Here is a 23,111-nt window from a genome sequence, read left to right as displayed (position 1 = left end):
CTTTGGGAGTCTCGGAGTCATAATCCCAGTAAGTGAATTGTACTTAGTGATTTCCACATAAGTTACTGGAAACTAGTTCTCCCCTACTCTTCTCTTCTCACTGCACAACCACTGGCCCACTGAGGCATGTGGATATTGGCCAACTGTTTGCCAATTCCATCCAAAAGCTCCTTGAAGAGCATGAGAAATGCGACAGGGTTAATCCCTCAGACTAGAATTGCCTGGATAGTGAGCAAATGTAGATTATTCTGTACTGAATAGAGAGAGCACACATTTAAAATTGATAAATATTTATCGACCCGTGACCCGGGGTCTCAGTTACCCTGAGGCCACTTGCTACCATTCTAAAGGATAAAAGCATTAAAGCACAGTCACATGCAGTTTTCCTTCGAATTGTAGCTTACACTGACAGAAAGATGTAAAGTAGCCAGTCTTCAGCAAGCATCGTATTCTTGTTCAAAGAAAGAAATCAACTAGAAAAAGTGCAAATTTGACTGACCCTGAAATTAAGTATATCAAAACCTAAAATATTTAGATTAGAAGTAGTTTTGTTTAGGTCAGTATTCTATAAGCGGCCAAACATTGATGTTTGGAGCACTTTTTCAATGCAAAAATAAAACCAGTTGATGAAAATTGTGCCTCAGCCAAAATCTAAACCCAAGTGACAGGATTAGAGGGACATGAAGGGGAAGGGAGGAGGCTGAGAGCACAGTTCTCTGGGCCACTTTTCTGTTTTCATCTTTTTGTCTTGACTGGGGACCACCTGTCCCAAGTGTATACTTGGACAGTCTTAGGGATCTCAAGTCTACTAATTAGAAACAGTTCTGTGCTTTACCTTAGCCATCCAAAGAATTCTCTAAACCCAGAACCAGAGTGGATCATTACAGCACCTTCCTGTGTATTAAATGAAATTTTGGAGTAGAAAATTATCATCTTTCCCTTTACCAAATCAAAAAGAGAGGAAACAGTTGCCTTGGCTGTGGGGAGGGGATGGATTCTTAGTAGTCCACACATTAACTTGACCGTAAACACGTCCACAGAAATTTGTAGTCAGATCATAACCTGAGTGAGGAATTAAAAAGCATCTGATCTTAGATGTGAGTTTTTGCATAGTTGTATTCAGCCTTGACTCTGAAAAATAGAATTTCATTCATAGGCTATCCAGTAATAGCTGTTAGGTATTTATTTTCATACTGTACTGTAAGAAGGACTTGAATGCAATAGGCAACACCTAAAAAGGTTTAAATAGCAGAAACACCAGACCTTTGGATGTCAGGACAAACTCTACTTAGGAAAATATCCAGAGGTGGGAGGGCTCACCTTCACCACCCTTTTAGTATCTAAAAATGCTACCACCTTCTCTTGAAGAGATGTTAATTACATATATAAATGTCTGGCCAATACTGAAAATGTGCATGCTGAAATTTTTCCCCTGCCCAAACTGAGTAAAAAAATTGCAAAAATATATTCTATGACATACAAGACATAGTAGCACTGTGACCTGAGTATGCGCAGCACCTATTTTACATTTTCAGTTTGCTCTCTGTGTGAACATGTCTTTTATCTTTAACATCACACAGAGCTAGAAGCCATTATGGAATATATTTCTTGATAATTGAGCTGGTAAGAATGCTGTTCAGTTCAGCAGTAGGTCACGTTTGAATTGGTGAGGTTATGCATAAATGATCAGCTCAATTAAGAGAAACAACAGGTTCATTGTCAGCTGATTTTCTCCCAACTGTGAAATCAGTACAATGACAGGTTAGTAAATAAAGTTCTTTATTTCTGTCATTATTATCCCCATTTCTAGAGCTTAGTTTTGCATGTTAATTCAAATTCCATTCCAAATTAACATTTCCAGGCTAATGTCCACGCCAACATTATTTGCTTGTTAAGATGAACAGGGGCTGGTCAGCCTTCTTCCTTGCAGGAGCTGTGTGTCCACACAAGCACTCGCTGCTAGAAATACAGAAGAATAATGAACATAATATTTTAAGTTAAAGTGAGTTCATTTTCTGCAGCTGCATAATTACTGCAATCCACAATAGACTGGTCTGGTAATGAGTTACACCCTTTCTATTGGAGTGGGTTCCTGAATCTTGTCCTTTTTGTGTTGATTTTTTTCCCATGGTATCACTAGGCAGAGTTTCTGATTTTTGCTCTTGCTGGTCTGTGTTGGTGCTGACACAGGGAGATTCTAGGGATTTTTACAAGGAACAGTAATATAACCCCAGGGACTCTGAAAGATTCCAGACCTTAGCATGGCTGCATTAATATAATAAAGTGTCTGCTTCTGCAGCTTGGCCCCAATCAGTGATGGCCAACTTCATGAACTGAGAAAAGAACTTACATGCTAGAGGATGTAACTATATGGCTGGCCTGACCAGTCAACTGAAAAGCTGAAAAAACCCCATAATGTCTCTTAGCTCTTCAAAGTCCAATATTTTGGTCACTGAATTTGACTTTAGAGCTTTTATTGACTTCAGCAATGGTGGATTGGATCCAAAAATTTCCGTTTGTGTATGGCCATGTAGTGTGACAAAGATTCTGTCTCTTTTTTTTTGTCAGTGATTTTTTTCACCTACGGAGTTGGTTCCCATTTGGAGTAAGAGGGGAATGTTTGCCCCTGAATTTACCTGGAGATGAGAAACGTACTCATCAGGACACGTTTGCAGTGTACCATTCCGTTACATGCAAGGATTCCATCTTTGTCATGTTTATCAGAGCATTAAAATGTTTGCTTGCCATGATTGTGGTTGGTTGCATTGCATAAAGGGAGCATATTTTAATCTTGATTTTTCCCTTGTAGATATCGATGAGTGTGAAGACAATCCTAACATCTGTGATGGAGGGCAGTGTACGAACATCCCAGGAGAATACAGGTGTCTTTGCTATGATGGATTTATGGCATCTGAAGACATGAAGACTTGCATAGGTAAGTGAAAGTACATATTTTCCAATCTGTGTTAACTAGGGACAAATTATGTATTAAGGCACTATTTCCAAGTAGGCAGACGATATTTAGAGTGTTGCTCTTGCGCTCTCGTTTTGGCCACCAGACCATAGGACCAGCCCTATTGCACAAGCTATGTTTGTCAAACGCAGATCTCTATATCCCTGTAGACAGGGATGCAAACTTGACGGTCTAGAGCATTGTATCTCTGGGTCCTCTTCCAGTGAGGGTTTTGTACAGCTCAGGTGAAAAAATGCTTCCAGAAATTAAGGGCTTGTGGATGACGCCATGGAAGAATTCTAGCAAGATAAATCACTGGTGCTCTCTCTGAGAGAAAAACATGTGCATGTGCTGTACCTTGGCAGAACAAAGTCATGAAATAGTGTCTGTCCAAAACCAAATTTTCATGTTTAAATTAAAAATCTGGAGCACATTTGAGGAGAAATGTTCGTACAAAGCTAGATAATTTATGCATGCAAATATAAATCTGTATATGCACACATACATATACATAGAAAACATTAATAAATAATCACAGTCATTCTTTGGATAACATGCTGAATCTTAGTCTCTATTTTTAAGGAAATTAAAAGATATATTAATACAGATATGGTAATATAGCAGTGTTAAACCAGATCTTGAAATGTACATTTAGTAAAGAATAACTAACCTGAGCAGTTTTGTGTTTGCACACATAAATCCATTTTGTGGCAAAACATCATATCTCAAGAGATTTTGCCAGTTACTTTCTAATAATTTTATTTAATAAATCTTAATTCGTGGGTTTTTTAGATGTTAACGAGTGTGATCTGCATCCAAACATCTGTCTCAGTGGAACCTGTGAGAATACAAAGGGCTCATTTATCTGTCACTGTGATATGGGATATTCAGGCAAGAAAGGCACAACTGGTTGCACAGGTACGTTTTAAAGTTTAGTTACTCACTTTAATAAACTCATGAGTCTGCCTGTCCCTTTCTCTAGTGATCAAAAGCTCCTCTCACTGTTGATCTTTCACTTATTTGTGCTAAATATTCTCTCTCTTATCCAAATTTTCTGAGCTTGAGTTCTGCTGAACTTCAGCTTGATTCTGTTTCTGCTGAAACAAGTGACAAAACGTACTACACTGGAAATGAAAATGAGATTATTACTGCATTGTTGTTGGTCTAAAAGAATAGAAGGTGCCGTTGCCTATACTTTGACAGGCTCCCAAGGACCTCAGTTGCATTTGGATTAGTTAATTGTATACTATGCATGCAAATAACAGGTATCTGTTCCAAGCATTATTTTGGCAAACACAGATGGCTTGAAATATGTGCTAAAATAAATTTTCAGGTTTTACAAAGTGGCAACAATACAGCTACTCAACTACGTTGTATCAGCAGAATCAGAATTTGCATTATTTCATGTATTGCCAGCAAACAGAAATGAGAATCAAATATACAGTCTCCGAGGGCGCGATATTAATAATCCCAGTGATGGTGTCTCAAGCCAAGGTGTTGAGAGTCATAGGATTTGCCCAAATACAAATGCAAACATATGTTCAATATAATTTTTAATGCAGACTTGGGCTAAACGCATTTCTGGCAATGTCTTTGAGACAAACTTTTATTCTTAGTCTGCCCTTATTGTATGGAGTTAATAATATACTTCTGTAGTGCCCCAAATAAATGAAGCTGTTTCTTTACAGCTTTCATAGAACAATCTGTCTGAGAGTTGGAGCTGTACTTTGCATATTGGACAGTGGGCGAATAGTTGTGCATTAGTAACAGCTGCCTTTGACTTACACGTGAACTGATCTAAATCCAAGAAATCCCAAACTGTCCCCTGTAGACTGACGTTTCGATGTTCTTTGTTTCTGTGCTAAATTATATTAAGAACTTCAGTACTGTAAGACCTGAAAAACCTGATGCTGATCAGTTACACACGGCACAGCCGTCACTCCCAGCGTCATGAGAGATCACCAGGAGCAGTCAGGGAAAATGAAGCAACTAGAAGGCGAAAGACAGAGAAAGGTCATGCAGGCAGGGGAGGAATCTGAGGTATGGCTTCTGGGGGAGTGCCTGGAAATAGCCACCATTTTGGCATCCTGTGATGCAGGGTAGGGGCAAATGTCCCAAACAATACTCTTTTGTTAATGGAGAGGCAGGGAAATCCCTCCCTCCTTCCTGGTCCCAGCCAAGCCCAGCCTTCTGGATGGCCTTTGTCTGCCGTGTGGGCTTTTCCCATCGTCTCGCACATATTTATCTTTCCGTCAGCCCCTCTTCTGCTGCTTTTGGTTATATGCCAGTGTCCCAGGGAGGATGGCACTCACCAGGAAAATCACCAGGGCACCTTAATTACAGCAGATGCTGTCGATGCTGGGCTCAGTAATTTGAGAGAGGTCAGCGGCCTAAGACAAAAAGATGAGTATGAGTTATGCAGATAGAGCTGAGACGGGACCACACTCAAAAGAAATTGCCAAATTTTTTTGGATTTAAATAACAAATGGGAGGAAGCAGAACAGGAACTTTTTAGGTTGTTTTCATTCTGAAGAAAGCGAGTGAATGCAGGTCCCTTGTGACTGCAGTGAGCATATCCTCACATTCTGGTTTTTAAAAAGTCATATTTACTGGTGGAGACCTTCGAATTCCCCACCTAATGTTTGCACCTTATTAGAGAGGAGCTGAAGTTCCCGGGCTCAGGTAATGCAGACCATGAGAGCATTCTTCAAGACTCCTGCTGGAGGGACCTTGTCAACAGCACCTTGACCCCAGGATTCAATCCTTGTCTTAACAGACAGATCAAACGCATCCACAGTTTTTAGGAACTCCTGTGCAAAACAAATAAAACAATCTGTACAGTGCTTTGAATGAGAGGTTCTCTGTTTCATGCGAACAACTAAATAATGTCCTCTGGGTTCCATTACAGTTTTGTCTAAATATTTCAGCTCCCTTGTCATTACCGATTGTTTCCATTTTAACAAATAAACATGTTTTTTCCCCAATCATTTAACAGTATTCCGAATCCACCCACTGACTTACATTCCCATCCCACACAGATGTTAGGTCCTTCCCTCCTTGATTCTCAGCAAGGATGTCGACAGCTCAGTAACGAAAGTGTCATTAAAAAAAAATATGCAAAGAAATACTTCTTAGATGCAGGATTCCGAGGCAAAGTGCTACACGGTTTGATTTCCATCCACATGGCAAACTATGGCAAGACTGACATAGAGCAGTTTATTTTAGATTTTTCTAGGCAGGCAAGGTACATAGGCACAAGAGAAGACTGCAGAGTTCTCACCTTTCCTTGTTTGAAATTGCCCAGCTTTGTGACAAATACCTTGCCTCTGCTTTTTCTGTCAATAAAATAGACATGTACTTGTACGGAGATGAAATCCTGTGTTGGCACTTGCATTTGTATTTTGTGATGCATCATCGCTCTGGAATATTGCCTGTAAATTGGCAATATTTCATTGTTGATGTAGTGGTTTACTTGCTCTGATAGTTTCACAGAGGAACAAACTCTCTCTGACTCTTTCCCATCCATCCTTGCACATACAACCTGCACATATGGTTGTATGTGCAGACCCCTTGGTGGAGTCGTGCTTGCTAAGGCTTAGGGCGCTCTTCGCAAAGTCGAAGTGAACGAGGTGATCTGGGGGGTAGAAGTTGCCTGAGATGGTCATCAGATCAAAAATAAAAGAGCTCTGGAAGTCAGCTGGATTTCTGCGTAGCAGGCTCAGGGAGTTGGACTGCTGAGACCAGGCTCTGACTATGCAAGGGCCACGCTGGTGCTGTTTGGAGAAAGGCTAGTGGAGGATGTTCTGCTGCGCCCTTGGTGCGGGGCATGAGCTTAGAGAGTTTGGTCTTGGCCATTCCTTGCTGTCATGCAGTAAGGATGATGATAGTGGGTAAAGGAGGAGTGAGTGCACACCCCTTGTTTACATGGCTGATGATAATATAAAGAGAAGGACACCTGATGCAGTGAAAGGAAGAGGTGAGCCCTGTCAATTGCCCTCAAAAATAAGTCCATAACATTTTGTTGCTTGTACAGCGTTCTTGCTTCTCTCCCCTGCTTTTGGCATCTGGCCATTAATAATACAGTGTGTTTCAGTCTTGATGGCACAAGAGAGTTCTGGTATCAGTGAAACAAATACATTTCCCTTATGAATCTGGGAGCTGGCTGTGTGAGGCCAAATACCAGAAGATGATAATATTAAGGCACTGCCCGCCAAATGGGGATATTAACAGAAGGAGCGTATTGTGAGTAGGCGTCTGTCCAGCAATAACACAGTGTGCCCCAGGCTGATGATGTAAGCACGGATAGCAGGCAAGAACTGAACTGCCCCATGTGAAACTCCAAGAGGTGCTTATGATCCAGTATGCAGAATAAAATCCAAGAGTGATTCCAAAAGAGAAAACAATTTGACAGGTAGAGAGATCAGAATAGAGAATTTTTTTCCAAATATTTTTGTACTTGTGTGAATGCGAAGTTGAAAGTCTCAGTTTTCTACCTCTGAAAAGCCTTCTCTTTTACCTACCTGATTACGTGGGCAGCAATCCAGGAGGAGGAAATGCCTTGCGACTTCCACCAGACGACTGGCCCTGTGGGAATCAGTCCCAGGCTTGAAATACCAGGGAAACATCAGTGCGATAAAATTCACAGATACGCTGAGAATGCTAAAAAAATTAAAAAGTCAGAAAATGCTTAAGGAATTTGCATAATTCCTGACAAACACCAATGTCTTATAGGCAGAGAGTGAATTAAATTCACGCTTTACTAAGAATCCTTATAGACTATTGAAGCCCCAATGACACTTAACGTAAAACATACACGGTACATGGAGTACCGTGAGGATCTTGTGCCCTTTGATGAATGCGTGGATTTTTGTTGGTTAATGTTCACCCTCATTCTGTTCAAACACAGACGAATGATTTGAGTGTTTCCAGCACATAAGTGAGAATACAGTGATGTATCCCTGTGCTCCTCTCTGACTGAGTTTCATGATCCAGTTCCAGGCTGTGTAGAGGTGCGCTGTGCAGATACTGGCTAGCTGTTTTCTTTCCCTTTATTGTCACGTTTGCAAGTATAGTGTCAATGTGACAGGTATATGTGATGTGTATTTTTCCTGCACATCCACAACCCTACCAGTTTGTGCTTCTGTGATTAATGAGAGATGCTTTATTAATTGCCAAATACTTGAGAGAAAAAATCTTGTCCAGAGAAGAGAACTGAAGGAGCCAACAGAATAGAGTGACTGACAGTTTTTTTCCCCAGAGTAGTTGGGATCGTTATGATGTCAGATCTGCATATTATTTATCATGTGTATTCTCATCTGTTCTAAGCAGACAACTCCCTTAGTATTATTGGGAGTTGTGCAATTACGAAGCTGAGAACATGTGTGCAGCAGGACTGGGGCACAATGGGACCGGCTGAGGATGCAGTGTCGGTCTCCGGCTGGAATGTCTTTATTTTCCTTGGCTTGTCACGGCCTTATACTGGAGACATAAGGAGAAGGTTGATATAAATCAGTGACTCACTCCGTTACTCTTTAGTGAAAATCCCGCTCAAGTCAATGGGAATAGGCTATCATTGTGTGAAACCCTGACCTGAGTAGTGTCCTCCTGTGTGCTCTTTGGGTCATGGTACCTTTACTCAGACTGAGTAATGCCTTTCTTTTCAAACAATTATACAAAAATAGTTGGAGTATTTGAAGAGCGTAGTACTGTTTGTACTGCCATGCATGCAGCACAATCTGGACTCTTGCTCTTATTAAAGATATTTATATTGAGTTAATTTTTCCCCTACAGAGCTCAACTTCTCCTTTTTGTTTCATTCTATGAAGCCATAATTCAATACTTATGGCAACATAAATCCATATTAAGCTCCAGTATAAGCAGGCATAAATTACATTGATTTCCCTGCACCGTTTACACAGGACTGTGTTTGGTCTGAGATCTCTTTTGCTTTGGAAATAATTGCAGTGCAATAAATTTAGGCATATAACTCAGCTGTGCGATGAAAGGAGAGAGTAGGGATTATAGCAAAACATCATCTGAGTTAAGTGTAGATAGCTTAGAAAATAAGTAAAATCTGGGATGAAAACAGTGATGCCGTCACCTTTTGTTTAAATGTATGAAAACCTTCCCATGCATCCATGAAATAAGCTCTGTGATGATCCTGTAAGGTAGATGTTATTAGAAAATGTATTTGGCATTCCCTATTTGATCTTTACCTAGGCAAAAGGCATTAAAGTCTATTGATTTTTTTTTTTCCTGGAAAATAAAAGCTGAAAAGGAATTCAGGGTTTTGTTCAAAGCACGTGGAATGGCATTTCAGTGGACGAGCTCTTAAGAAAGTTGATCCCATGATAAGTACCCATGTTTGGATATAGGTTTGTGCTTATATCCTGCGGAAAATTCCAAGCATTTTAGTGTGTGTGTCAAACAGCAGGGGAACAAGTGTCGAGTGTTCTGCTGAGAGATGTTAATGAGGGCTCTCAGGTGTGCAAAGTGTTATTGAGCCGATGTGATATGAGCTGGGACGAAGTCCACAGTTGCTTTATGTAGAGCTGAAAATTTTGGTTTAGATTCCCTTAAATTTGAGCGTGAGCATGACTTCATTGCGGTGTAGCTGTTGCATGCAAGTTTCTGTTTGTTTGCTGGTGGTTTAAAAGAGTTCTTGGCAGGAATTTCTCCACTGATGATGCTTTTTGTGTTGTTTTGTTGTGCTCTGCAGGGTATAAGGAAGCATGTGATTGATTGTATGTTTCAAAGCATCAAATAATCAAATACAGTGCAGTCTTAATGTTAGCAGTGGATTAACAGTTTGGAGTTTAAAATTATGTAAAAGTTAAAATACGGAGCGTTTGCCTCAGCTTTTTTATGTCAATGTATACTGTAGCTGACCTTTCGAAATTCCTCTTTCTTTCCCTTCAGTCCAAGCCAAAACGAGGGTTTTTTTTCTGACCACCCTTAAGATTTTTGACAGACACTAGTTTCCTGTTTAGCGTGATGCTATCTTCATGTGAGTTTCTGCACATGCTAAAGGCAAACATGCTCTGAGATTATCTACTCCTGACCTTTTTTTAAGCTATAAAAAGTAAGTGTCCATTTGCATGTTTTCAGACTTTCTGGTGCAGTCAACATTCATTAATAGTAGATTCCAGCTGCCAGATTTAGATCTATATCTAGACTTAAGTATCCAGATTATGGGAATACTCATGTCTGGGGGTTTGATTCAGAGCAATGCCTTTTTTAGAAAGAAAAGCAGAATGGATGCAATTCCACTGTACAGGCTTACAAAACCAAACCAAACCAAACCAAAAAAATCCAACCCTAAACACAAAACCAACCAACCAAAAAGCCCCATGCAAACAGTGGGTTTGGGCAATTTCTGGACTTGAGTATTTAATTGTAGGATGACAAACGTATATTGGCTGCTCTGAGTCACGTGTAGCCTTTGTGAAAAGGCAAAATAGATATATAGGGTATAGAGAGAGGAAAAAGCCTTTCATCTAAAGAAGGATGGACAGAAATAGGTTACAAAGGGAATTATTAAGAAGGTACCTGGACACTTTCCCCAGTGGTTTTGCTCTCTTGCCCTCTTAAAGGCGCTAGTTGGTTTTAGGTACAGTGGTAGGAAAACTGAAGTCTGTTGCTGAGAACCACAAAGGTTGTTACATGGTTGATGACTTATGCTTTTGCTAATTGTGTTCTCGAGAGGAGTCTGAGCTCAGGTTTTGTGTGTGGAATCCTGTGGACTTTTCCCTTTCTATCAGCTATTGTACACTATGAAATGATTTGGCTTACTGCAACAGCAAAGGCACCTGGGAAGGTGAAAAATGGATGGAAATATTAGGTAGTTTGATGCGAATTCTAGATAATTTACATCCTGCATGGAAGTAAAGCACAGTTAGAGAGAGCTCAGTTACAGAAAACACTGTAAAATCCATAGCTCAGGTGTGTAAGAGAATTCCTGCCACGTTTGTTTTAGTTACCAATAGTAATTTCTGAAAACTTTGCCTGTGAGTTTATACATTTCTCAAGTGCTTCTATGGGACATTAAAAGTGTTTTCTGGCAAGGAGAAATTATGTTCAGTTTGGTTTTTTATGTCTATACATTTTGACATTGTCAGAGAATGCCTAAGAATGAAAAAGGTGAAAATAGCAAGTACAGAAATACAATGTGCTGGCATGAATCCATATGTTGAGGAGTGGATGACTTGCTGCCTGGTATCTCCAAGGATGCTGACTTTTTTCCACTGTATTAGGTTTCCTGAGTTATTAATACACTGCGTGCCTGAGGAGCTTTGTGTCCATTAGCTGTGCCGTTAAGTGCAGTGGTACAGTGCATCCTCCGCCTTCCAAACGCAGAACCTGGCACAGCAGAACGTGGCTTCATTGGCTTCATTAACTGCCTTGGAATAACTTTAGGAGGGGTTTGCAGGTGCTGCCCAGCTGGTGTTCATCAGCATTCTTGCAGATATGGTGGTAGCTGTGGGAGTGCTGCATTCCAGGAGTTCTTGGGCAGCAAAGTTGCAGCTGAGACCTTTTAGCAAACCATGCAGTGGAGAGCCATCTGAGACCCTCTCTGCAGACTGCAGGACAGGAAAGCTGGAGTCTTTCCCTTGGTCCTGTTAAGGTATGGTCAAGAAGCAAGCCAGTACATTGTCGTGGTGTACCTCTTTTGTCAGAGGGGCACCGATCTTCACACCAGCTCTTAGTCATCAAATTTGCCCCACAACCTCTATGGCAGAGCTGCTCGACAAACATACATCCCAGGATGCTGAACACCTGCAGTGGTAATCTTTATGGACGCTAATCATCCTCTTCCCAAAGCCTATGGCTTCCCATGTTTTGTGAATGTACCAATTAGAAAAACAAGAAAACCTGAGTTACTGTGTTCCTTCTTGAATATAAATTACCAGGCTTTGGAGTGAGCTGCAGTAGTACTGCTTTATATGCCCATCAGAACAATGGGTAGTAGGGCAGCCCATCTTTAAAATATGCTATGTGCTTATCTGCTTTTCTTTGCTGTGATTTTATTTCTCTTCTGCTTAATTTTTAAATGTCATCTTATAAAGAAAGGCAGGTTTGTTTTCATGCTCACATTGTCTTTCTTGAGAAGTTCCAATATCAGTTATGTGGATGTGAGAAAGTTTGATCCATGAGCTCTTCAAACATCTCTGCGTTTTTACAGATATCAATGAGTGTGAAATTGGAGCCCATAATTGCGATAGACACGCCATATGTACAAACACAGCAGGAAGTTTCAAATGTAGCTGCAGCCCTGGCTGGGTTGGAGATGGTATCAAGTGCACAGGTGAGTGTCGTATGCGTTTGTGTTTATTTGTAAGGTCAGACCAAAACTGGGTCCTAGCAATTCTGAAAAAAAAATAGTATCACACTTACACTGTGAAAAGACAAATCGTTATCATACTTGTTAGGTTGATTTGACATGATCTATTGGAGGGCAAATTCTCTGCCATAGTAACTGTGAAATCAGTGTTATTTCATGTTTGGCTTGTGAGGTGGTGGAAACAGACAGGATCATGGAAAGAGGTACTGTGTCCTTGAGGGCAGTTGATAAAGGATAGAATCATAGCATCATAGAATGGTTTGGGTTGGGGGGGACCTTAAAGCCCATCCAGTCCACCCCCTGCCATGGGCAGGGACACCTCCCACCAGCCCAGGCTGCCCAAGGCCCATCCAACCTGGCCTGGAACACCTCCAGGGATGGGGCAGACACAGCTTCCCTGGGCAACCTGGGCCAGCACCTCATCACTCTCATGGTGACGAAATTCCTCCTTACGTCTAGTCTAAATCTGCCAGTTTATAGCCAATGAGCAATCTCCTGGTTCTCCTCGTGAAAATGCGATACAGTTCCTAGTTTTGAGAATGCCCTGCAGCCTCCTCATTCACAGTTACCTTGTCAGACTTCTTTGTTGGGTGCAAATAAGCTGTGCCTGGCTTTCCAGTCAGATGACGCCGCATATGTGTGGGTTCTGTTACAGAGGATTATTTAAAGTAGAGCTTCTGTGTGCCACACTCTATTTAAAATTTGTATGCATGGTGTGGTTTTTTTTAACTAATGTTACTTTTTCCTTTTTTATTATTTTAAAGATCTGGATGAGTGCTCCAATGGAACCCACATGTGCAGTCCACATGCTGACTGCAAGAATACAATGGGATCTTACCGCTGCCTGTGTAAAGAAGGTTATACTGGAGATGGCTTCACTTGCACAGGTGAGGTTTCTTAGGCAAGCATTGTATGACCTCCATCGGTCCCTTGCAACCTAAGTCAATACACAAAACCAGCTTTTGAACACTTGAAATTATTCTCTAAAATGTCATCTTCTGTTGTTGTCTTTGCCTTAGTTGCCATAACTTGAAAGAAATAGTGTGTACTACACCTAGTCTAGAGCAGTCACTTTTTTCACTTGACAAGACACAAGTTTCCTTTGAGCTTTTCTTGTTGGAGTGGGTGGCAAAATTATTAAAACAATGCTTGGTCATGTAATTTGGCTATTTAGTAAACCAGTCCATTGGCTACCCACCGTAATATTGAAATAATAGGGCAAGTGCTTTAAAATTACTTCATAAAATTGCCTAAAAAAGTGTGTTCTTTCCACAAGTGAGTGTGAGGTTTGCCCGGTACTGCATCATTCTGAGAGATGCTGTCAGGTTGCAGTGCTGGCGTGTAGAGTGCTGGGAGTAGCTGCTTCTGAAACCTCATTTTATAAACTGTAAATGTGATTATCCAACATTCCTAGAGAGTTGTTTGCCCCCCCCAATAATATTCTACTTGGAAGAACAGATTAGTTGGTGACACTGTAGTCATCAGGAGCCCTGCTGTTACACTATGGATGCCAGCGTGGCTGGTGATGCTCTGTGGAGGGTGACTCTGTTTGGAATAAAGCCATGCGATAGACAGCTTTTGAGCTGGTGCAAATCAACAGCACTCTTATCAACTACAGCAGGATTCTATGGCGTATGACAATCTGGCTTAGATTTAGGTTTAAGGCTGAATTTGAATAATTCCAAATTATAAATGGACCCTAGGATTCTGTTTAATTCTCTGCATATAATTTACCCCTGAATCCCATTCAGCTTCCTTGGTGGCCTTCATAACCCAGTGCTTTTTTTTTTAATTTCCCATATGATGATTTCCAGCGGTCTATAAATTTAATTTGGATACTTTATTGTTCATGGATTCAGGAGGTGGCTGGGACTCAAACTAGGACACGTAAGTGTTCTGTAAGCCCTCTGCCAAAGCGTGCAACATTCACCTTGGTAGGTACTACCTTTGATTTGCCAGCCACGGGCTTTGACAAGCTCACACTGCTGGCCAGACTCTGCTGCAACAAGTAGGGTGTTTTTTGCGATGTATAAAATTTCAGCTAGAGAGTAAAGGCCAAGATCTGTCTGAAGAGCAGTGTAGTCCAGTGGCAAGGCTGTTTTTCTCATCAGCGGTTAACATGTAGCTCAATTTTGATCACGTTATTTTCACCTCAGTGCCACTTTTTGTCAGTGTTGTGTGTGTTTGGCATGGCAACTGCCTATTACCATATGTTTGCTCATTGCATAGTAAACCTCTTTTTTCGGTTGCTGCCTCTAGGCTTTGCTGTAGTGGAAACAATAACTATAATGGAATTCACCTGCTCATTCTGAGTCTGTGTACTGCCTCCAACTGTTATTAACTGTAGCTGCTTTAGGGGCCTGTGCCTCTCTGATTTTCCTTTCTGATTAGAAGCTCTATTTTCAACCTGTCAGAAATACACCAAGCTGTTACACATAATAACCTCTGCACATAACTAGATTGCAGTTTCTTCTGCAAGTGTTCAGAGCTAATATAGCAATTAAAATCCTTGGAACAATGCATGCTTCAGCTGGAACAAATATTGGTGAGAAAACCCTGTTTACTATAAAACTGCAATTTCTCTTCCTTTTACAGACCTCGATGAATGCTCAGAAAACTTGAATCTCTGTGAGAATGGGCAGTGCCTCAATGCCCCTGGAGGATACCGCTGTGAATGTGATATGGGTTTTTTGCCAAGTCCAGATGGGAAAGCATGTGAAGGTAATTCTGCCTTAATAGTACATTATGTTTGAAAAATTTTACAGTTGGTAGCAGTTGTCGTTATATTGAGAACTGCATGAAAATTGTGGATAGGAGTTGCTTTTTTTCAGTTCATACATTTATTATGGGCTTCTAAGTGTTCATCTACCTACTGTATAGAGAGAGAACGGCTTTTTGGAACCTATCTTAAGACATGTTATTTGTGGTTCTGGTTGGTGATCCAAATGGCACTGTCAGCTGCCGTTTTGTCTTGGTCATTTGTACTCAGTTCCTCGTTTTATTCACAACAATTAAACAGGAAAAGAAAAATGTTACTTTGCCTTTGGGTATATGAAACTGAAAACCACCAATTTGGTGGCTAATACAGTGAACGTGCTTTGAGGGCTTCTGTGGGGTGCAGAATCCGAGCTTGAAGCCTTGCAGAAAGTTTATACCGCTACAAAAAAACCCCAAACAAACAACAAACAAAGCATGAGTATTTGTTCAGGTTTGAAAGTGGGTTGTCAGTTAACTGTTTACGACTTGCTCAGAAGAGCCTTGCGTATGAAAAATTCACAAAAATCATATAATAAAATGTTACCAACATGATTAAGGTCATGTATTTCATTGTAACATTTGAAATCCTCAGTTGATATAAAGCTAATTGGTTAAGTTGATCAAGAAGAAGCAGCTTTATCATCTGACATAGTAATAACTCATAGAATTGGTATTTGATGGAGTTCAGAAGTACATGACTATAAATAGGATTTTTTTCCACTGAAAAGAATTCTGTGTATTTTTTTTTTTAGTATTCTTCCAAAAGAAATAATTTATGAGAGTGAATTTTTGTGTAAACTAAAACAATATTAGGTTTCAGAATGTTTCGTGAAACAATTTACTTTCAAACCTCTGTAGCTAACTTTAAATAGCTTGTGTGGAGCCTAGCTCCTGTTGCTAAAACAGACCTTCCTTGATGTCTCAGATGTGTACACTAAATGCAGTATTTTAAGGTCCTTTGTAAACTCATGCTTTTTTATTGTATCAGATTATCAGATTGGTTGTTCTTTGTGCAGCGTGTATGGCATTCAGCAAATACTGAATGAGGTGCGGTGATTTGGACAAAAGGCACAAAAAGGAGCTCCATTTGCCAAACTTGAGATCTGCCACATACAGAAACCTTAAGATGAATATTAATTTCACCTTTGGACATAAGCTTTTCCTTTGCTGATGTCCACCTTTCTGCAGATGACTGCTGGTTTAGAATAAACTTCATTTTTTAAAGCATATTTCCTGCCATGTTTAATCTTGCTACTTGTCAGATTAGCTCACTAATAAGCTTAGATTGTTTCTGGCATGGCTTCCAAAGACATTTAGAAGAGTCTTTTACATAAAAAGAAGTTATGGATTAGGTTCTTTAGGCTTCAAACATAAATCTTGTGTGTTATTTTTTCTGGTGTTAATGGTATGCGGGAACAGCTGGCTGCTGTACTTTCTGAAGCTTTTTGCAGTTCTCTGTCTCTATCCTAAGAAGATAAGGAAGCCTCATGTTTTTCCCCTCCTATTCCTCTATCAGATATTGACGAGTGCTCACTTCCTAACATCTGTGTCTACGGTACTTGTCATAATCTCCCTGGACTTTTCCGATGCGAGTGTGAAGTGGGCTACGAGTTGGATAGAAGTGGTGGTAACTGCACAGGTAAAGATACATTCGAACAACATGCTTTTTAATTTTCTGTTAGTGTTGTGGTCAGCTCTTGAGGAGATTCTTTTAAAAAGCTACACAAATCAGACTGGATATAGAAAAATAGAGACCTCCCTACTGTATAACACAGGATTCTACTTCTTGCCTTTTGTACAATCCCTTTTCCCCTTCTTTGTCAACCTCTGATATCTCATTGGCTTAAGAGAAGAAGGAGGAAAACAGAGGAGAGAGAATGCCTCTGTCTGTCCTTATCTCCGAGGTGGGGATGTGTTGTGCCTCGTAGTTTCCATTCACGCTACTGGATGGTAAGCTATGGCCTTGCCATATATTTTTCCCTGAAGTATTTTTTTCAGTATTTCATGTGATTGGCTTTCCAGGGAAAACACTTCCCTCCCTCCCCTATGAAATGATGAACTCATTTCAAGCAACTATTCTTCTAAAATGTTTGTGTACTTTTTAGAGTTTTCTGGAGATCAGGCTGCCCAGGGAGGTGGTCGAGTTGCCTTCCCTGGAGGTGTTTAAGGAACGGGTGGATGAAGTGCTGAGGGACATGGTTTAAGGGAGTGTTAGGAATGGTTGGACTCGATGATCCAGTGGGTCCTTTCCAACCTTGTGATTCTGTGATCTTGTGACTAGTGAGTTTTTGGTGGTCGGCATATGATACCTGGTATTTTGATGTTTTCCACTGTCCTCGAGTATTTGCTTACCATGTGCTGTTTTCTCTTGCAGACGTTAACGAATGTGCAGATCCCACAACCTGCATTAGTGGCACGTGTATCAATACTGCTGGTAGTTACACCTGTGAGTGCCCTCCTGATTTTGAACTGAATCCCACCCGAGTTGGATGTGTTGGTAAGGGACCACTCATTTTCTTTTTACAAGTGAAGCTGCACAGAGGAACCGCAAGGCTAATGGCTTAGGAAAAAAGCCTCAGGTCATGGAAGAGGGCTGGAACAGGCTCTCCGACTCTAACCCCACTGACTGTAGCTTAGAAGGTGTAAAAGCGCAGTGGAAGTATGTCCAGTGTGATGTAGTGTGCCAGAAGCGCCCGGCTGCCAAAACCAGCATCTTGGGCATTCTTACAGCTGCCCACGATTTACAGCAGGCATAAGACAATTTTAAATTTCAAGAAGCTTAAACCAACATCCAGCTGGCACCGAGATGACAGACGAATGAAGTTGCAGCAAAAACCAGGCATGCTCTTGGAGCATTGAGCTCAGGTTGGCTAAGTGCAGCTTCACGACTGACAGAAATGCTCTTGTATTAAGTTCTAACTGCTTAGTAATTCTCTGATATTTTGGGGGTTTTGTTTGTTTAAGAAGATGTAGGGATGCTTCGTCAACTTAAATGTATTTGTAATTTCTAACTGTTAGTCGATACTTGCATGCTTGTTAACCTTGAGGAGAAAGCAGGGGGGTTTCTGGAACTGGAAAGATGAACAAATGTGGGTGAAAATGTGAATCAAAATGAGAAAAGGCCTGGCTGAACTGCGCTTGGTCATGCAGAATAAGTTCCCTACTCTGTGAAAAGTCCAGCAAAGCCAAGGGGTGGGGTACAACCATCCTATCTTAAGTGGGAAAAGTTGGGCCCTCCTGGACAGCACATTACTTCCTTCGGCTGTTCCACAAGAAATGAGAGCCACCTGAAAGTATCTCTCATCTTGAATGATGTGTTGTGTTTTCCTCTCTCATAAGATGGGTTTGTCATTATGTGCATTCTGAATAGATACTCGATCTGGCAACTGTTACTTGGACATTAAAACTCGTGGAGATAACGGTGGCACCTTCTGCAGCAATGAGATCGGAGTGGGTGTTTCCAAGGCCTCCTGTTGCTGCTCCCTGGGCAAAGCTTGGGGAGTTCCCTGTGAGCATTGCCCACTTGTGAACACAAGTAAGTCAGCTTTCCTAAGTGAAACGCAAAAATTCAATGTGTTTGTTAGATTATTTTTTTTTCTTCTAATACAGCAAAATAACTCAAATTCCAATGTAATCATTTGTTGTTTATGTGCAGGGGACAGGTTTCCTCTGGTCTTAAACAAAAACTTCACTAGTCTTTCAAAAAGATTATTTAATCAGAATATTATTATCACTTCTGAGGAAGTTTGCTGTTACACAAAAAACTACTTTATGAAAAAGAGTAGCACTTGATGTTACAGTGTAAAACCTAATATTTATATCTGATTACTTTATTACTTTACATTTAAATTACCTGTAATAATCTGATTAATTTTCAAAAATAATTGTGCTGAAAATGTTTCTGCTATTTTAGGTTCATAAGTCTATTTTGTTTTCAGCTGAATATAAGGTTCTTTGCCCTGGAGGGGAAGGATTCCGACCAAACCCTATTACAGTTATATTAGAAGGTAATATTTGCATTTTCCTATACTTACACATCTAAAATTATGAAGCTCTTTAGTAAACTGTTGTTTTTCATGGAAAAGCATGAATGAAATGTTTGTGGTTTTGTTTGAACAGATATTGATGAATGTCAAGAACTGCCTGGACTTTGCCAAGGAGGAAAATGCATTAATACGTTTGGTAGCTTCCAGTGTCAGTGTCCATCAGGGTACTATTTGAATGAAGAGACTCGAGTGTGCGATGGTACGTAGCCTTTACTTAACTAGTCTTATGCTTTTATTCTTAGAAAATGATGACAGATCAATATGCAGAAGAATTAATCTTCCCAAGCAGTGTAAAGCTCGGTGCTGGAACAAGCTGAAGTCTTGCTTTGAGAGAAAATTCCCTCCTGGCTATGTTGAAATATATGCAAATTTCTGTTTAAAATGGTCAGATTTTCATCAAAACCAGGAACTCCAATAATTTTCTTTAAATAAAACATAATTTACTAACCAGCTATAAAAAAATAGCTATTTGGCAAGCTAAGAGAAAAGCTACTCCTTTATTTTTTTCCTCAGCAGTGTGTCTAAGGAAAGTGCTAATCACTAAGCCTAGTTGAAATATTTTAGGAACTGAGGTGATTTAGGGGTGGTGGTGTGTTTGGGTTTGGTTTGGTTTATTTAAACAAAGTTTAAAAGTCTATTGATGAAGTCAATATGACATCTTGAGTTGGGAAAGTTGCTCACTTTCCTCAGTCAAACAGACCCAAACCATCCAGTCACTCTGGTTTAGCATCATTAATTATAGAGATGGGCACTCCACAGGGAACAGCTTTGGTTCCTGTCCAGATCTGGGAATCCAGAATGGATGAGGTACTCAAATACTACTTTTGTGCCTCAGGTGCAAAATCCAAATTGGTGTCTCTGAGCTGCCTACACATATCAGAGTTCTCCTCTTTGCATCACAGCTAGGCTTTCTGTGGTCACCTGTGCCACCACGTCCTTCTGTGTGTGGGCTTTGCTCCACCTCGCTCAGAGCCCTTTTGGCTTTCCTCCACCAGTACATTTGTGCCTCAGGCATTACTGAAACGTTTTTGGTTTTGGAAGCACAGTGAGAATTCTTCTGTGGCTACTCACTGCCTTTTTGTTCTCTTCTAGATGTGAATGAGTGTGATACACCTGGCATTTGTGGACCTGGCACATGCTACAATACTGTTGGGAACTACACCTGCATCTGTCCTCCTGATTACATGCAGGTCAATGGAGGAAACAACTGTATGGGTATGAGATGTTTCTTAAATCTTTATCTTAGTGCTATGGACCAGGGTGTTACCAGGCACAAATCAGATCTGTTTCTCTTAATTTAGTTATACAAGAATTAACTAAATGAAAGATCACGCTTCTTTCATTATTTTTTTTAAATAAAGCAAGGCAGATCACTTTTAATACAGATCTTTCAATGCCTTTTCAGAATTTCTCCCTTAACTTGATATTTTTTATGTTCATCTGTTCCAAGTTTCACTTCATCTTTAAAAGCTTCTGCATGTTAAACACTACTGAAATTCCTCAGGCTTCACAGAGTGAAGTCACAATCTGCATACAGTTAGGGGGAACTGTAAACGAGCTCATGGTTTTCACTGTTGGGCAAAGACTAATACTGAATCCTTGGACTTCAGTTAGTGTTACAGCTGTGTTGGTTGCTCTTGAATATCTATATATCAAACACTTTTTTTATGTTTTAAGGACATCTGGGGGCAAGCTGTTCTGTAGTAGTCTACAGTGCTGCAGCATTTACTTGACAGGGGTCTAAAAATACGTATTTGAAGGAAATATCTCCTAAGCCCTTCAAGTAGGTCATCTTTCAGAAGAGTTGCTAATGCATTGGCCTGGGTTCTTCTTCATTTTCACAGATATGAGAAGAAGTCTGTGTTACAGAAATTACTATGCTGACAATCAAACCTGTGATGGTGAGCTGCTCTTTAATATGACCAAGAAAATGTGCTGCTGTTCCTACAATATTGGACGTGCGTGGAATAAGCCTTGTGAACAGTGTCCCATCCCAAGCACTGGTATGTTTTTGCGTTGCGAAGCTATTTGAAAGCCTTGGTAACATCGTAATTACTATTAGTGGGTGTAACGTTGTTGGAGATGGTATGTCTTTGTCTGCTCTTGTGTATCTAAAATAAAGGGATTAATTACCTTTATTTGTCTGGAGGTGATCAGCCCTACTCACAAGGAAGTCCTGTGTGGAGTGTTTTGTGTTTGTAGTGCTGTACCATGCCTGCTTTGTCACAGTTTCCCTGTCCGCGAGACTTCATGCTCTATATTGGTTAAACCGTCTCTTTGCAAATGCTTCTTGACCCAGCGTTAAGGCACTGACGAAGGTTTTATCGGCATTGCTCCAACAATATGTTGACTGCTGTGCTGTGCCTCAACTGCTGAGTGCCTCAAACGGCGTTTGTGGTAGCCATGGGTTTACAGAGGTACTTTGGTCTCCTCTGAGAATGATCCGTATCAAGCAGTTAAATGTAAGAGCAGTTTAGTGGAAGAGTTTCTGGGCTTAGCATATGGACACATAGGTCTCCACAGTGGTTACGGCTCTCCAGACTTGAGCCCAGGACATCCCACTCTGCTTCAGGGTGCTTTGCTTCAAGAACAAATTGTCTAGACACATTCAATTAAATGCCAACTTGCAGTTCAGGTTTTTAAAAGTCAAATCTGGACTGGTATGGAAGAACTGTAGTTCACAGAGATAAGCATATGCAAAGGAAAATCAGGGCATGATCTGAGGCCTCCACATCTTTTTATTTGCTGATTTCAGTGGTGGTTGAATGAGAACCCATACGAAGCACTTCACATGTTGGGCCTTGGGGAAGGATCTGCATACCTCTGTGTGTCCTGCAGGTGCTGAAAGAGTAGGAAAAGAATTTTCTTGGGCAAAGGATGTAATGAGTTTTTGACTGTTGATTAATTCCGCTTTGTTATCCTGTTGCAGATGAATTCTCCACACTCTGTGGAAGCCAAAGGCCTGGCTTCTTCATTGACATTTATACAGGATTACCAGTCGGTGAGTCGTAATTTCTGTTTTGAACCGAATTTCATGCTACCTCTGCACAGGGAAGAGGAGAGGTTTGTTTTCCCAATTTTTCTTTTCATGGGAGGAATAACGACTAAACAGTGTAATGGAGTTCAACCTTCCATTGAAGTCTGAGCCTGCAAACTTTCTGCCCAGCTCCTCCTAGCTGGCAACAATCAAAACTGCTGCTTATAATCAGGGCAGCATAAAGCTCCAAAAAAACTGTAATTGGGACTACATGAGGAGGGCACAGATACCAAGAATAAGAGGTCTGGGAGTAGGGCCAACCAGCATTTGGTCTGAGAGAAATTAGGTGTCTTTCCTTCAGACTAACGCAGCAACGTAATCTGACATTTCACATCAGTCCCCTGCGTATTGGTTTGACACAAAAATCCTTTTTTCTGCTCAGCTGGAATATTTCTCACATATGTTATTGTGTGTAACATTTGAATCATGGGTAACAAATTGCAAAACAAAAAGAGGGACGGAATGAGGAATTCTAAGACGAGGAGTTGAGTAAATCCCTGGTGAGACTTCCTTTTGGTTTTCTTCACACAAAAATGCAAATAAGAAGCAGATAATGTGTCCTGTAATGAACAGAGGCAGCGTATAGGCAGTAATCAGGTGCTTTAATGTTCAGCTGTCGCTGTGATGCGGTGTTCAGCTAGTTAGATGGAAACACTTCTAGTAAAGCAAGGAATTTAATTCTTAAGGAAGATACAGAAATATACCATATTTATTATTGCCCAGGTCATTTCTTAGAAGCAAAGTTCCCCCTTCTAGCTATTAGCATCATCCCAGGTTGTTGCTGAGTCTGCTCGAGGTAATGTTGCCGTTTATCAGCATCAGCAGGGAGACCTTGGATCGTGGTAACCTGTCCGGGTCACAGGCTCTCCCTGACGCTTTGGGATCTTGGCTGGTCTCCCTAGGCTGTAGCGCTCAACCTGCTGCTTTTGCACAGGAGATGCTTCTGTCCCTTCTGTCTGTCCACACAGGGCGGGGGGT

General features: G+C 40.7%; 1 protein-coding gene across 2 annotated transcripts in view; it reads left to right on the top strand.

Moving 5' to 3' along the window:
* FBN1 (fibrillin 1) overlaps positions 1 to 23,111 on the top strand; it is a 158,949-nt gene that overhangs the window by 107,267 nt on the left and 28,571 nt on the right. For both annotated transcript variants that reach the window (XM_054077541.1, XM_054077542.1), the window contains exons 31-43: positions 2,810 to 2,935; positions 3,746 to 3,871; positions 12,135 to 12,257; positions 13,058 to 13,180; positions 14,889 to 15,014; positions 16,567 to 16,689; positions 17,425 to 17,547; positions 18,421 to 18,585; positions 18,989 to 19,057; positions 19,170 to 19,295; positions 20,189 to 20,311; positions 20,941 to 21,099; positions 22,026 to 22,097. In XM_054077541.1, the coding sequence (XP_053933516.1) occupies positions 2,810 to 2,935; positions 3,746 to 3,871; positions 12,135 to 12,257; positions 13,058 to 13,180; positions 14,889 to 15,014; positions 16,567 to 16,689; positions 17,425 to 17,547; positions 18,421 to 18,585; positions 18,989 to 19,057; positions 19,170 to 19,295; positions 20,189 to 20,311; positions 20,941 to 21,099; positions 22,026 to 22,097 (1,584 nt within the window). The remainder of the gene's footprint in view (positions 1 to 2,809; positions 2,936 to 3,745; positions 3,872 to 12,134; positions 12,258 to 13,057; positions 13,181 to 14,888; positions 15,015 to 16,566; positions 16,690 to 17,424; positions 17,548 to 18,420; positions 18,586 to 18,988; positions 19,058 to 19,169; positions 19,296 to 20,188; positions 20,312 to 20,940; positions 21,100 to 22,025; positions 22,098 to 23,111) is intronic.

This window comes from Cuculus canorus, chromosome 12 (genome assembly GCF_017976375.1).
Source record: "Cuculus canorus isolate bCucCan1 chromosome 12, bCucCan1.pri, whole genome shotgun sequence".
Classification (NCBI taxonomy): Eukaryota; Metazoa; Chordata; class Aves; order Cuculiformes; family Cuculidae; genus Cuculus; species Cuculus canorus.
The sequence above is the reverse complement of the archived record's forward strand: the minus strand, read 5'-3'. Positions and strand labels throughout refer to the sequence as shown.